The 13,250-nt window shown below is 33.4% G+C and overlaps 4 protein-coding genes across 5 annotated transcripts; 2 read left to right on the top strand and 2 right to left on the bottom strand.

Annotated features, from left to right (window-relative positions):
- Window positions 1-354: 354 nt before the first annotated feature.
- On the bottom strand, window positions 355-2,829 carry Sec6 (Exocyst complex component Sec6). Its single transcript, XM_018540504.1, has one exon. The coding sequence runs from the start codon at window positions 2,722-2,724 to the stop codon at window positions 466-468; it is 2,259 nt and encodes a 752-aa protein (XP_018396006.1). The 5' UTR covers window positions 2,725-2,829; the 3' UTR covers window positions 355-465.
- Window positions 2,830-3,213: 384 nt separating this feature from the next.
- On the top strand, window positions 3,214-4,497 carry mRpL27 (mitochondrial ribosomal protein L27). Its single transcript, XM_018540506.1, has 4 exons — window positions 3,214-3,292; window positions 3,376-3,460; window positions 4,004-4,173; window positions 4,250-4,497. The coding sequence occupies exons 2-4, from the start codon at window positions 3,376-3,378 to the stop codon at window positions 4,451-4,453; spliced, it is 459 nt and encodes a 152-aa protein (XP_018396008.1). The 5' UTR covers window positions 3,214-3,292; the 3' UTR covers window positions 4,454-4,497.
- Window positions 4,498-4,716: 219 nt separating this feature from the next.
- Window positions 4,717-6,131, bottom strand: Tsen34 (tRNA splicing endonuclease subunit 34). Its single transcript, XM_018540505.1, has 5 exons — window positions 6,061-6,131; window positions 5,713-5,984; window positions 5,422-5,632; window positions 5,187-5,348; window positions 4,717-4,985 (listed from the first exon to the last, which is right to left on the bottom strand). Exons 1-5 carry the CDS (start codon window positions 6,125-6,127, stop codon window positions 4,780-4,782), a joined length of 918 nt encoding a protein of 305 aa, XP_018396007.1. The 5' UTR covers window positions 6,128-6,131; the 3' UTR covers window positions 4,717-4,779.
- A 2,089-nt stretch (window positions 6,132-8,220) lies between these two features.
- Mtl (Rac family small GTPase Mtl) lies at window positions 8,221-11,528 on the top strand. 2 transcript variants are annotated; one of them, XM_018540529.1, is made up of 5 exons: window positions 8,221-8,429; window positions 8,993-9,118; window positions 9,616-9,952; window positions 10,065-10,228; window positions 11,485-11,528. In XM_018540529.1, exons 2-4 carry the CDS (start codon window positions 9,003-9,005, stop codon window positions 10,197-10,199), a joined length of 588 nt encoding a protein of 195 aa, XP_018396031.1. In that variant the 5' UTR covers window positions 8,221-8,429; window positions 8,993-9,002; the 3' UTR covers window positions 10,200-10,228; window positions 11,485-11,528. The 2 variants fall into 2 exon arrangements, with proteins under 2 accessions (XP_018396031.1, XP_018396030.1); XM_018540528.1 differs by lacking the exon at window positions 11,485-11,528 and having other exon boundaries at window positions 10,065-10,491.
- Window positions 11,529-13,250: the final 1,722 nt, after the last annotated feature.

Below are 13,250 nucleotides of genomic sequence, written 5' to 3'. Positions count from 1 at the left end.
ATACTGGAGTAATATGTACATTTATACAAATTTAAAAACATTTCGTGTATCTGATATATTATATTCATATATAATACCTATGAATATACAATTCAGTTTTAATCAGGGGTTACTCTTTTACAAATATTTTATATAAATAAAGTGTTGTTTTATATGCATAAATTACAGAATTAACTATATACAATTACATAATTAAATGTTAGCACATTTGTACAAGTATTAGTTTTTTAATTCATCTACTGATCAATCGTATTATGCATAAATATAACTTTTAAAGAACAAAGTTACATTTATGTATAGTACGATTCAATTATTATTCAATTGATGAATTAAAATACTTATATTACAGCGTTATATCATTCATTGTTGTATAAACAAAAACATTTGATTTGGAAGAACAATGTGGTGCTACATAGAAGAATCATTAGTGTTCCATATTTTTGTCTCATATAAATTCTTCCAATCTCAAGGTTTCCAGCCAAGGAAGCTATCCTGTATAACTATCTGCTTGAATATGCTGTTTGTCATAGATTGTACAGGCTTTCGATTTCGTTGAGCCTCCATGATGTACGAGACCTTTCCTCGCGCTTCTGCTCGCGATATGTCGCCCCTCAGGCCAAGCAATCTGATGAGATGATCCTCCGTCATGTCTGGATATTTTTCGACCAGTGAATGCAAATCGAGAGAGAGAATCTCTGCATCCTCGCACCTCAACACTTCAGCGAGACGTTTTATTATCTCAAACGGCGAATTAAAATTTCCGACTTTTGGCGCAATTCTGTCGAAGAAGTTCTTTAATTTGTCCGCCTCTGTCATTATTTTTGATGTACACGTTAGGCACTCGTCGTAGGTCTTCAGGGAGATCTTTCTCTGTAGCATCGCAGATATATAACGCTTTGCGATAAGATTCTGTGCTTCGGTGATGACGTACTCGAAGTTCTTAGGGCTCAGGTGATTGTAATCCTGAAAGTAATCCTCCAAAGTGACACAGATGGTTTCTACTGGAATAGGCGACGACAGCCATTTGAGTGTGATTAAATCCTGGAAATGCAGCTCCAGATCTAGGAAAGATTCTTGGAGTAGAATAGCTGCGGCTTCGTTTCTTAGATATTGATAGTTTGCCAAGAGACTCTCGAATTTCACTGTAATGTCACCAATAGTATTGGGAACCCAAAAAAGCTGCTTCATCTGCTGTGCCAACTCTGTGAACTGTATGCAGTTATTGACTATTGTGATCATATGATGAGTGAAGTAAGGAACCTGGCTTCTGTCTTCAAAATGCTTTGTTTTAAATTCTAGTATTGCCTGTCTATACATAGATCCATATTTGATCACTTGATCAATACACAAAATCAAGGCTTTCACCGTCAAATCAGAACTAATGGTTTTTGCAACTTGAAGATTTTGATCGATCATTTGAAATATGATAACCGGTGCAGCGGTATGGTAATATAGCTCCTGGGTGCTGCTGTCAGGCAAGATACCGCTTCTCCAATCAAGCTTCTCTGTTTCCAGCGTTTTCCTCATCCAATCCTCATAATTCTGACACATATTCCGCAGATATTTCTCCTGAAGATCATTTATCATCTCGGGACTAAGCAGTGGACCTATATCGGATGTATCGATATTTAATTCAGGATGCTGCATCAACTCCGGTCCTGTATAAGTATTCATAATCCATGCCAATAGAGAAACATATTCATTTCCTTCCAGTCCACCGGCAATTATATCCTTTAAGTGTTGGGACAGACTGGTATGATACATTTTGACAAAAGTCCTTACTATGTCATACCAGGGTGGAAAGCAAGGTTTGCATAGAGTTTTAACCACTCTCAAATCTTCAAGGATAAGAAGTCTCGTAAGTTCTAGGTACCTTACTAGCCACATTTTGTTGTCAACCCTCTCCTCTACCTGAGTCCCCTCAATTCTGTTGGCAACTGACTTTTCCAATACCTTCATTGCCATCTCCTTCCATTTTTTAGGTCTACCTGGCGTCTTAAATCCACTCTGCTTGTGTCTTTGAATAGCAAACTGATCTGCTTTCTCCTCCCTCTCTATAATTCTCAAAGGCGTCACTATGACAGTAGGTTCTTTCCTGACTGTGTTTAAAGTACGACTCAGTACCAGTTTTATTTGCTTTTCCATAAGCTGTGAAAGCATTTCCACATCTTCGAAATAAGCCTTCAACATAACCTTGTCAGCAGACGACTGATTTGGCAATTTGTGAAGCTCGTACAGTAATTCATCCCTGGAAGTTTCAAGATCCATCAAACTCTGATGCGCGTGCAGTAGTTTACCTTCGTTTATCCACTGTTTTGTCTTCTCCACGCTCTCAGGAACAGTGAATATATGCTTTAGATTTTCTTTCGCAATGACGTATTGAGAATAACGCATGTTCTCTTCCTGTACAGGCTGTAGCTTGGAGCTGAGCTTCACAACCGAGTTAAACAGCTGGTCAATATGAGCCAAATCATCTTTGGTAGTGGCAATACTTTCCAGAGAGCTCTGCAACTGCTCGAAGCCGACCCTGACTCCGTCCAACTGGCTCTGCATCGCGGTTTTCAGCATGGTCTCGACGGATGCCTTCTTCCTAGCAATCCGTCGTTTGTACATGTCAATCTTCTCCAGTTGGCCCGGTCGCTGCAGGAGATTCGCAACATACTTCGTGCCTCTGGCGACTGCCTCCTCCTCCAGCTTCTGCAAATCTTCCGCGTTCGATGTCATTTTCGACGATTGTGCTCAGTACTGGCCAATTATCGGAATTCTGGATTCAAGAGGACCTCAAGTACTCGTATTTGCCCGTACTAAAGAAACAATCCTCTAGGAACATTTCACAGAAATAAAGAAACAGCTGTTGCAAGAATAGATGAAGTCTCTCTCTCTCTCTCTGTTCTTTATTCTTGCACTCTCTGAAGTGGTGCACATTGGCTGAACTTTTGCACTAGTACATTCACATGCAAATGCAACTGTCAAGCGTTATGCCTAATTCATAACGATAACCAATAAGAACTCTGCTTTACATCGTCGTGAACGAAAACAAAGCTTTTATTGGATATCGCTCGTCGTTCATCGCTCATCGCATTCAGTATAAACTAGGCATTAAGCAGCAGAAGTCGCAACCAATTAGCAAGTCGATATGAGCAGTGGCGTAAAAAAATATTTTCTTCGCCACTGATCATCCTGAGTTTGAGATTTTTGTTCAAGGAATTTCCGAGAAATCGATTTGGAAAAATTTTCGGATTAGTTTATCATCATTATTCTGATTCTGATATCGTGATACTCTAATATAAACGTAACGTGATAATATATAATATTGTATATTTTTATAAATATGTTTGGATTATATTCAAAACTAAACGCAAGACCTTTTTTTAGATGACACATTTATCACAATTGGTTTCTCTTGGATTACAAAATATCCGACAAACTCTAGTGTCCTGCAATATTTATAACAATTTGGGTTTGTATATTTATTAATATTATTAATGTAATTTTGCGGCAACACTGAATATACTCGAAGAATCAAATCTGTCGAAAACAAATTTTGTCAAGTGCTTGTTGCAAATTTTGTTTGGCAGAAAATGGAAAAAAATAATTATATAAATACAAGAAGAATTTGGTAACAGAATAAAGAAATTTTCTGTTTGGTGATTCAAGTTGACACAAATATCATTTTATCTTTGTTAATCACTGAATGCCAAGAAAGTGAGAATAGAATCCTATAATAGCTTGAATATAGAAATCAAGCAAAATCTCTTATTTTTTAAGTAAAATATATAATTTAAATGGTTGATTGATAATGATTGATTCTTTGCTCGATTTCTACAAGCAACCTAATGTCAAATTTTATTGAGATTACATTGAGAGACATAATGAACTTAGGATGGACACAGTTGATGTCTATCTGTACCGATACTATTGAATTTGTCATAAACTACTAACGTATTTCTAAGATTTTGTTTATTTACGTATTAAGATTAATGAAAATTATTTCTTTTATTAGTGAAAGTATGTGTCAGACACGCTTCAAAGAAAAGCAGTACGAGCACTAAGAACAAGGGTGGCCATCCTAGACCAAAACACAGAGGATGGAAAGTACAGGATGGGACTTCTGTATATCCAGGCAGGTTATTGGTCAGACAGCTAAAAATGAGATTCCATCCAGGTCTTAATGTAAGCGTTAATTACTGTGTCTTTAATACTGTAAATTTTTTACATTGTTTTATATATATATTTTTTTATTTCATAGGTTGGTTTGTCACGAGATGGATCTTTATTTGCTTTGCAACCAGGCAGAGTGGTAGTAACTTGTGAAAAAGTTGATCTCAACTGGGAGAACTTTTGGGTTAAACGCGATTATGCCGGACGTGAAAATCAAGTTATATATAAGAAACACTTTAATATTATTCCCAAACCACAGCATAATACATTCAAATTAATAGACACAATTTAAATATATATGTACAAAAACATGTAAAAGCAATTTTTCGAATGTTTTAAAATCTCAATATTTAATAAATGTATCATAATATTGTTAACTAGAAATGTCGATATCATATAAAATTGATTATTCTAATCTGTACTAACAATTTATAATAGAAGTTTCCAAGTTGAGATATAATTAGAACTAATTTTTTTAAACCTATAATGCATGTCTTATAATTTTTTTGTGACGTGCATTATGTGTAGTGACATCCATAGAAATTACATCTCGTAAAAAACAATAGAAATATCCACAATATTAATAAAATATAAATATTTTTTAAATAAAATGTTATATCAGCTGTCTTCTAATACGCTACATTCTGTCCATTGAAAAGATTTATATTTTACTATATCTTCGTCTTCGTGATACGTAGCAAACACTAATGTTTTTCTAACGTGACAACTGAGTCTGCACTGAGCAACAACATCCATAATAGGTATCTCTTCGTCTCCGTGTTTACATTGTATGATATATTGTGAATGAAATATTATTGGATCACCTGTGAATAGAAAGATTTATTATGTAGCTACAGTTTGCATATCACCCTAAGGCACAGGGAAAAAAGCACAGGAAATAGAAATACCAGAATACGCAGTTTCGGATAGATTGAACTCTGTTATTTCTTGTTCTTATTGTCTGTGCTTATCAATTATATCTCAGGCTTTCAAGTTGTAGCGATATAAAAAGGAGCAAATTGTACCTGGATACACCAGAAAGTCACCACCAAATTTTTCTCCACTGGTGATATAATATTGCTTCTCCCAAAGATCTTTATACACCTTATATTTAAGTTGCTGATCAGATGTGAACGGATATTTCCATTCCACTATTTTTATATCATCTTTGTCAGACCATGGATATGCTAATATATAAGTGAATGATCAGAGGACAAATGTATGATTAAATTACTAAATGTATAATTAAATTTTTTGTACCTGTATGTATTTGAACGAGTGCATCATTTTTTTTTAATTTTGGCAATTTAGCCAATTCTTCTTCAAGCAAACTTTCAGTATCGATCTCAATATTATCCAAGGCTTCCTGCATTTTCTTATCCAATGGTTTCTTCATATTCTTTTTGCTTGTATGCAAGCCTAATATCTTGCGTTTTTTACCTTCTATAATCTTGTCCATCACAGAAGTAATCTAAAGGAAAATTTTTATCATACATCACTCTTTACAAAATTTATGTAGTCCTTTGTGTAAATATCTATACAAGTAACTACCTGTTTCTTTCTGTTGTCTTTCAAACAGTTTGTTTGCTCTAGGAACAGTTTGTCTCTGTACTCCTGAAATCTTTGACTTAATGATTCATCTGGCTGTGTCTTTAGACTTGTACACTCTACAAGGCAAGCAATTTTCTTTTCAAGCAATAGAGTAACTTCTTCTGGTAATAAAAGCAACGGCAGACCTAAAAATATTTCTTGTCTAGTTAATTTTGGATAAGAACCCACTAATTCACCGATTATTCTGTGATCCTGTCGAAGCTTCAGCCAATCTGTAATAAAAATAGACATCAAATTAAATAAATTATAGTAAATAATTATATATATTGATATAGTAATTCTATTTACCATCAGCATTCCATATAAAAGTTTTATTTCTTGAAGAAATAAGATATATACCATCTAGTACATTCATGATTCCTACAATTATAATCACCAATTTAGAGTTTAGAGTCAATGTTTCAGAAAAAAATGATATCGTTATATTACTATCAGAGGTAATTATTTAGATAAACTACAACCTCACCGATTTTAATGAAATTAATCTCATTCGACGCGTTTTTGCGCGAAACGAAAGAATCTGGCAGAAAAATGTGTCGCTCTGTCCTGTGAACCGAGATATTAAGCGTTAAAGTATTTTTTTTTTGTTTTGTTTTTATAAGGCGTCTTCAGCCCTAACCTATGGACTATATGGCGCAAAGAAGATCCAGTTTTCAAAGAAACACCAAAAATACGACAAAAACAACTATCTATAAGATAAAATAAAAATTTCAAATAATTCTATTGCTTTTCTTAACAAAATTATAAATCACTCTCAACGTTGACCAATTCTCAGATCTAATAAGCTCCAAAACATCAACGTGATGGAAAAACTCTTCTTAATCTCAATTCCTAATCTAACCTAAAGGTTTCTTATCGGCGGAACATTGTACGTGTTCGGTTTTTTATTATAAGGATGCACTCAGATAGAGTCCTAGATATCAGGGTATCGATCATGAAACTTCTTCATTTTTCACTTTTCATATTACGAATTTCACGTGAAAGTGTTTACGTGGATCAATCACCCACAAATTAAAAGTTATTTATAAAAAGGATATGAAATACATTCAAGCTAAAGAAACAGATTGAAAACAGATGTTTAATTGTTCTTTCTTTGTTTTCAATCTGCTCGTTTAGCTTGGATATATGTCATGTCCTTTTTATAAATAAACTTTTAATTTGTGGGTGATTGATCCACAGAATCCTACCTCAGTCAGATATTAGAGACAAACATCTATATAACTGATATGTATATACTGATGTACACGACCTACAGTTTAACGCCGAATCCAAACGGCGCTGATGATCATAGATCTTTTGATCACCAGGTGGAGCCATTTTTTGGCTCATTAAACCATAGGAGCATTACATATATGCATTAAACGCGAAAAATTGCGTTTGGTCGCACGTGGGATTGAACTCGGGTCTACAGATCGCGAGTCAATCACATGGAGCGGTGAGCGACTCGACGCCACACATCGAAATACAATACAGTTAGTATATTATACATTCTACTATTAATATGTATATATTTAAAAAAAAATTAACTAATTGCGCGCGCGGTGGACGCATAATTGTAAATCGTACAAATTATGTAACAATTGATTTATATTACAGAGAGCTATAAAAACGTATTAAAAAAGATGTAAAAATTTTAAATGAGATGTATATGAAAGAAGAAAGCACAAGTCCCCACATTTTTGGGGAAACGTTTTTTTCGAAACGTTTGGTGTATTTAATTAAATTATGACATATTCGCTATCATTATCTAGCGGGTGGTTGAATGCTCTACCTTTGTTTTTTGTTTTATTGCATATAGAACAAAATTACATATTATAGAAAGTAGAGTAATAGATATTTACTGTATACTTAAAATACCTCTTAATAATTATTCACGAAAATATGGACAGTCTCGATTCCGCAAAAACAAAAAGAACATGAATTGTTGTAGAAATAAGGAAGAACAGGCGAGAGGCGAAGGAAAAAAATTCGATCACAAGGAACAAACAAATAGTATTCATACACAATCTCGTGTATGTACAAATGGAAGTGAATGACTGAATGAAAGCTCATTGAACGCAGTCCACCCAAGGCGATCTCATGGAATCGTTCGAAACCTTAAACCGAACGTGTAGCCATTGGCCGATTCTTCCATGCATCTTTCGCGCTGACACGTGCGATTGGTCGGTCGCTGCGTATCGCGTGCCATGCACATACATACGGATCCTTCGGACCGGTTTTTAACCTCCGTATATGCAATGTGGCTGAATGTGGCATGTGCACCGCTCATAAAGGACAGTATTGCGGTCTGTCACTTCCCCGAACAATAAGTTTCACGGAAAGGTGGGGCAGGAAAGGCGGTGGGAGGTGGGAGTGTACATGTGTGTGTGTGTGAGGCGATCGCTAAACATCTGTCACCGTGCAAGCAGTGCGCCAGACAGCCAACCAGTCAGCCGGTTTCGTTTCAGTCCAAGTCCCCCGAAAAACCGCGACACACTGTCATGGCACCCGCTTTTGTGATTTTTTGAGACGCAACGCACGGCCGCGCGGGGCACCGTATACGCAAACACGACACGGCACCGTGCGCGCACGCCACGCAGGCTCGCACCCCCGCAATCGTCGCGCACGATTTCGAGACGGATTAGCGGAAAACCCACCCTCTTCCCTCGTGCTACACGGTGAGTGCGGATTTCTCGTCTGGCTGGCTCAGCGGCTTGTTTACTTGCCGCGGTCCTAGGGCCGAGCCCTTCGATACGAAGAAGCGCGCTCGAATTCACAGTCCGCTTCCGGGATATCTGCGCTCCGAGTTGAAATGAAAGTGGACCTTCTGTGAATTCTCGCAGGCGATCCGTAACGAAAAATTAACGTTTATTATTTATACTGGATTTATAACGATTGCCACCACACTTGTTTTGTGCTTCACGTTGAATATATATATTATGTAAATTTAGGACGGAATTTCTTATTGAGTGTACCGCGTGTGTATCAAATATTTATATATTTATTATATTTGTGTTTATTGTATTTTTAATTGTGCGAATCATGGGTATTATCTTGAAAGTTGCTGATTGAAATTGTTATTCGTATTTCTCATTTTGTTAATGATGTCAGTGTAACATATTGTTACATATGTAACATTTCAGGACTCATGATAAAATATTTAAATATGATGTAATTAATTGAATATTTTGAATGATTTTAGACTTTGTAGTGGCGCTAATGATTATGTATCTTCTTGTAGATAATAAATCATGAGCTCAGGTAGACCAATAAAATGTGTAGTGGTAGGAGATGGAACAGTAGGAAAGACCTGCATGTTGATATCGTACACGACAGACAGTTTTCCTGGAGAGTATGTACCTACCGTGTAAGTATATCTCTACTTATATTATTGAAATTGTATATCTATGCTCTCTCTCTCTCGCTCGCTCTCTTTTTCTGCTGAGAAATCTGCTTCTATATAATGGGTCATTAAAGGGATACCTTATAGCATGGTTTTTGTCTTAGTTTCTCTTTCTTAGACCAATCAAATGGAGTGGCTATTAATAGTAACAGAGCATAAGATACCTAACTGCTATGCACAGGAAGTAATTCATTTCCAGTCATCTTTTGGTTACTTCCTGTCCTTTGGATTCTGACAAATCTATTTTTGTTTAGCTCCATTTCATTCAGCAATATCTTTATTGGTTTACATGGCTCATTACAGTTAAGATACAAGTAGTGAATAAAATTTCTTTTTATTGATGTTGAAATGTTGAATAAAATACTTAATAAATAATGATGAACGAATTGAAAGCAAATCGAAAAATGTAACATTGAATATATGTTAAATCTGTAATGTTTTGTCTGGCTTGTATTTAATAGGTTTGACAACTATTCTGCACCAATGGTTGTTGATGGTATTCCGGTTAGTCTAGGGCTATGGGATACAGCGGGACAAGAAGATTATGACAGATTGCGTCCTCTCTCCTATCCTCAGACAGATGTATTTCTCATTTGTTTCTCAGTAACAAGCCCTTCATCATTTGAAAATGTTACCAGTAAATGGTACCCTGAAATAAAACACCACTGCCCAGATGCACCAATGATACTCGTTGGAACTAAAATAGACTTACGAGATGACCGTGAAACGCTTACTGCCTTAGCTGAACAGGGCCTTAGTGCTATTAAGCGTGAGCAGGGACAAAAGTTGGCAAACAAGGTATGTAGAAACAAATTGTTACTTTGTATGTATGTATAATTATTTTTATATCTTTTTATCTTTTTATATAATTTAGAATAGTTTAATATTAATAATACCATGTTTGCTATAGATTCGTGCGGTGAAATATATGGAATGTTCTGCTCTCACGCAACGTGGACTGAAGCAAGTATTCGACGAGGCAGTGCGTGCTGTTTTAAGACCTGAACCACAAAAACGTCGACAAAGAAGATGCATTATGTTATAAACGACAGAAGGAATTGAAGGGAATCATAGGTATACACATAAAATAAAGCAACAGATCAAAATGAATTTGATCATGCAAAGAAAAAATATGAATGTTTTAAAGAGAAGATAAATAGTACATGCATTTTAACGAATTATCCTCTGGCAGCTATAGAATATTATCATATTATGGAAAGAGTACAATTTAAAACTTCCTGGTCTCAACATGAGTCGTGATGTTAATTCACGACCAGAAAGTTTAGACAACGAGAAAGTAAGAAGAAAAAAAGGATAGAATAAATATTTAGCAGCATTTGCAGGGGAGGAAGTTTACAAGTTACAAGCTTGCAGATGTCTTTCCTTAAACTTGCATTTACATATATTTGCATAATATGTGACCATAGTAACATACAGTCAATAGTTTAGTGGAAAACCGCTCATAATTTTTTTTTTATATAAGAGAATCTCTGTTAATTAATATTGTAGTCCTGCAAATCGAATACAGTGTAAATGTGCTGTGATGATTAAAAGCATTAAGTATCGAAGCTTTACTTATCAGGGCTGCCAGATTTTTGACTTTTTTACATTTACAATAGTAGTAACATTTATTTTAGTACATTTAAATCGAGGTAGCTATCATAACAATCATATGCTGTAAAGTTTTACGAGATGTAAAACTAGCATTAGAGAATTATTTAAACATGCAGTGCCATAGCAACAAAAAATCAAATTTTACAAGCACCTTTAATCAATCAGTTTTAGACAATATATATTTTACTAACAAATACGGAGATTTAAAAAAAATTGTAATTAGAGAAATTGGAGTGCATAATGATTCTTTAGACAGAAGCAGCATGTTTGTCTTACTATTTTTTTTTTTTTTCGGGCATTGAAGATTTTAATTTTTATTATTACTTCCAATAAAAAATGTATGGTATGCATACATGATACTGCCATAAACTAAAACGAAAATTTCATAGTATTAAATAATATTATTAGAAAAAGAAAAATCGATAATCTTGTGTAATAATTACACAATTAAATTTGATAGCGATACACACGAAACATTTGTTATTTAGAATAGTAACATGTCTGTGTGTTAAAAAACGTAATAAACCGTTGTAACGGATGTAACAAAGTAGTGCAGCGAAAAACCAAGATTTGAAAAAATTAGATCATTTAGTTTACCCTCTATACTACTAAAAATCTCATTAATCTTGACCCTTGATCAACTTATTTAATTCATGTTTTATCTTGTAATTGTTTATCGAAAATGGAATTTGAAAAAGTTAAGACATTTTTTTTAGAAATTTTGCAGACAGACGAAAGAATGGACGAACGGACAGTCGGACCAACACTGTGAAATTGTAAAATAGTTATGCTGCGCTACTTAACGTATTGTGTATGTGCATTAATATTTATTTTATTTTGATAAATTAAAAACGAAAAATATCTTAATATGATTTTATATGTGTATTGCAGGAGTTCAATATTATTTTCTATTTATAATATAATGTTTTCTGTTTGTGCTTGTAATGGGATTTTAATATTGTACAAGTTTTTGCATTGATGCAATTTGACTTATTAATATTAATCGAATTTACGTAATTTAAATATTCTTTATAAAAATAATACTTAATCAAAAGAAATGTATAACAGTTAATAATAACACAAAACGCTGATGACAAGTACAGCGCGCGCAACGCAAAGTCCACCTAAATTGAAATATATAAATATAGCACAATGTATTTTCTTAAATACCATAGTATATCTCACTCTCTTCCATTTATTTGTATAAAAATTGTTTACATAAAATTTACAGAAGTATGATGATTTAGGAAGATAGATATCTTGTACAAATAAGTATTGCTATAAAGTTAAGCTCATATCACTGTCTCTAATTCATTATCTTATTAATCGATTAATTGAGATTGTATTTTTATAGTTTTTTTTCCTATTTATGTTTTGCTAAAAAATTGGGTTTTATTGATATAGATATAAATGCTCTCTAAAAATTCAATGATAAACCGTTAAAAAGGATATTATCCTTGTGATCATACTATTTTTTTATATTTAAAAACTTAGGATATAGAAAAGATAGGACCTTTGTGCCATATGCTTTCCATTTGTACATTAAATATCAAACATGAAATTTTTCATTTGAAACGAATTTTCAAATGATTTATAATATTTCAAAATTGAATATTGAATTGAAAGAAATTGAATGTTAACTGAAAGAAAAACACTTAATACCAGAGTAACTGAGAATGAATAACTACTAAAAGAATAATTTTACATCTTATTTTGAAAAGAAAATTAATAATTTCATGGAACACAATAAAAAGACTTTGCTATTATAATTTCCATCATTAATATTAATTAATTTTCAAAAACAAATTTTACAATTGCATAAGAAAGCTTAACGATCAGTGATTGTTTCGGCTGTTCTAGTCTGAAAATGCTATATGAGAAGGCAAAAGGTATATTACAGCTTTACTAGGTGTACATAAAATAACATAGAAGCATACTCGAAATTTTGATCAAGTCTACATATTTTAAGACGTCATTTCATGTCTAATTTTATACTCTTGAAATCTTTATGCGCCAATAGGTCTTATCATAAAATTATTTTATTAATTACTGCAGCTAATGTCTGTCTTTTGCTTGATTTGTTTGTGTGACACACGAAATAAAGTATAATATAATTGCTAAGTAATTACATATATAATTATTCATACATAATAGTAATTATATATAATTATTTAGCAGTAAAATATATATTTATATATCTACTTTCAAAAATTACGAAAATTGCTAGAATATTATCTAAATTACAAATATATTTCTTAAATAATTAATCTAGCATATTTTATCTTCATTTATGCAATTTAAAATAGTTTAAATTTTTTATATGTATGTGTATACCCTGCATATGTATAATGATGCATTAATTAAGCATAGTAATATACTACAATTACGTATTACAATACATAGATTATGTATTGTAATGCATAGATTGCATTTTTTGTAAGTAGTGCACTCTTATCTTACAAGTTTTCAAGTACTTAACTAT

This window comes from Cyphomyrmex costatus, unplaced genomic scaffold (genome assembly GCF_001594065.2).
Source record: "Cyphomyrmex costatus isolate MS0001 unplaced genomic scaffold, Ccosl1.0 scaffold254, whole genome shotgun sequence".
In the NCBI taxonomy this organism is placed as follows: domain Eukaryota; kingdom Metazoa; phylum Arthropoda; class Insecta; order Hymenoptera; family Formicidae; genus Cyphomyrmex; species Cyphomyrmex costatus.
This window is presented reverse-complemented; position numbering and strand designations above follow the sequence as displayed.

Bases quoted from the DNA above. Each gene is read 5' to 3' on its own strand.
- Sec6 (XM_018540504.1), bottom strand. From the start codon at position 2,724: ATGACATCGAACGCGGAAGATTTGCAGAAGCTGGAGGAGGAGGCAGTC.
- mRpL27 (XM_018540506.1), top strand. From the start codon at position 3,376: ATGACACATTTATCACAATTGGTTTCTCTTGGATTACAAAATATCCGA. The intron at 3,461-4,003 runs GTTTGTATATTT...TTCTTTTATTAG, and splicing joins CAATATTTATAACAATTTGG to TGAAAGTATGTGTCAGACAC. The intron at 4,174-4,249 runs GTAAGCGTTAAT...TTTATTTCATAG, and splicing joins GATTCCATCCAGGTCTTAAT to GTTGGTTTGTCACGAGATGG.
- Tsen34 (XM_018540505.1), bottom strand. From the start codon at position 6,127: ATGAATGTACTAGATGGTATATATCTTATTTCTTCAAGAAATAAAACT. The intron at 5,985-6,060 runs GTAAATAGAATT...TTTTTATTACAG, and splicing joins TTTTATATGGAATGCTGATG to ATTGGCTGAAGCTTCGACAG. The intron at 5,633-5,712 runs GTAGTTACTTGT...ATTTTCCTTTAG, and splicing joins AAGACAACAGAAAGAAACAG to ATTACTTCTGTGATGGACAA.
- Mtl (XM_018540529.1), top strand. From the start codon at position 9,003: ATGAGCTCAGGTAGACCAATAAAATGTGTAGTGGTAGGAGATGGAACA. The intron at 9,119-9,615 runs GTAAGTATATCT...TGTATTTAATAG, and splicing joins GGAGAGTATGTACCTACCGT to GTTTGACAACTATTCTGCAC. The intron at 9,953-10,064 runs GTATGTAGAAAC...TGTTTGCTATAG, and splicing joins GACAAAAGTTGGCAAACAAG to ATTCGTGCGGTGAAATATAT.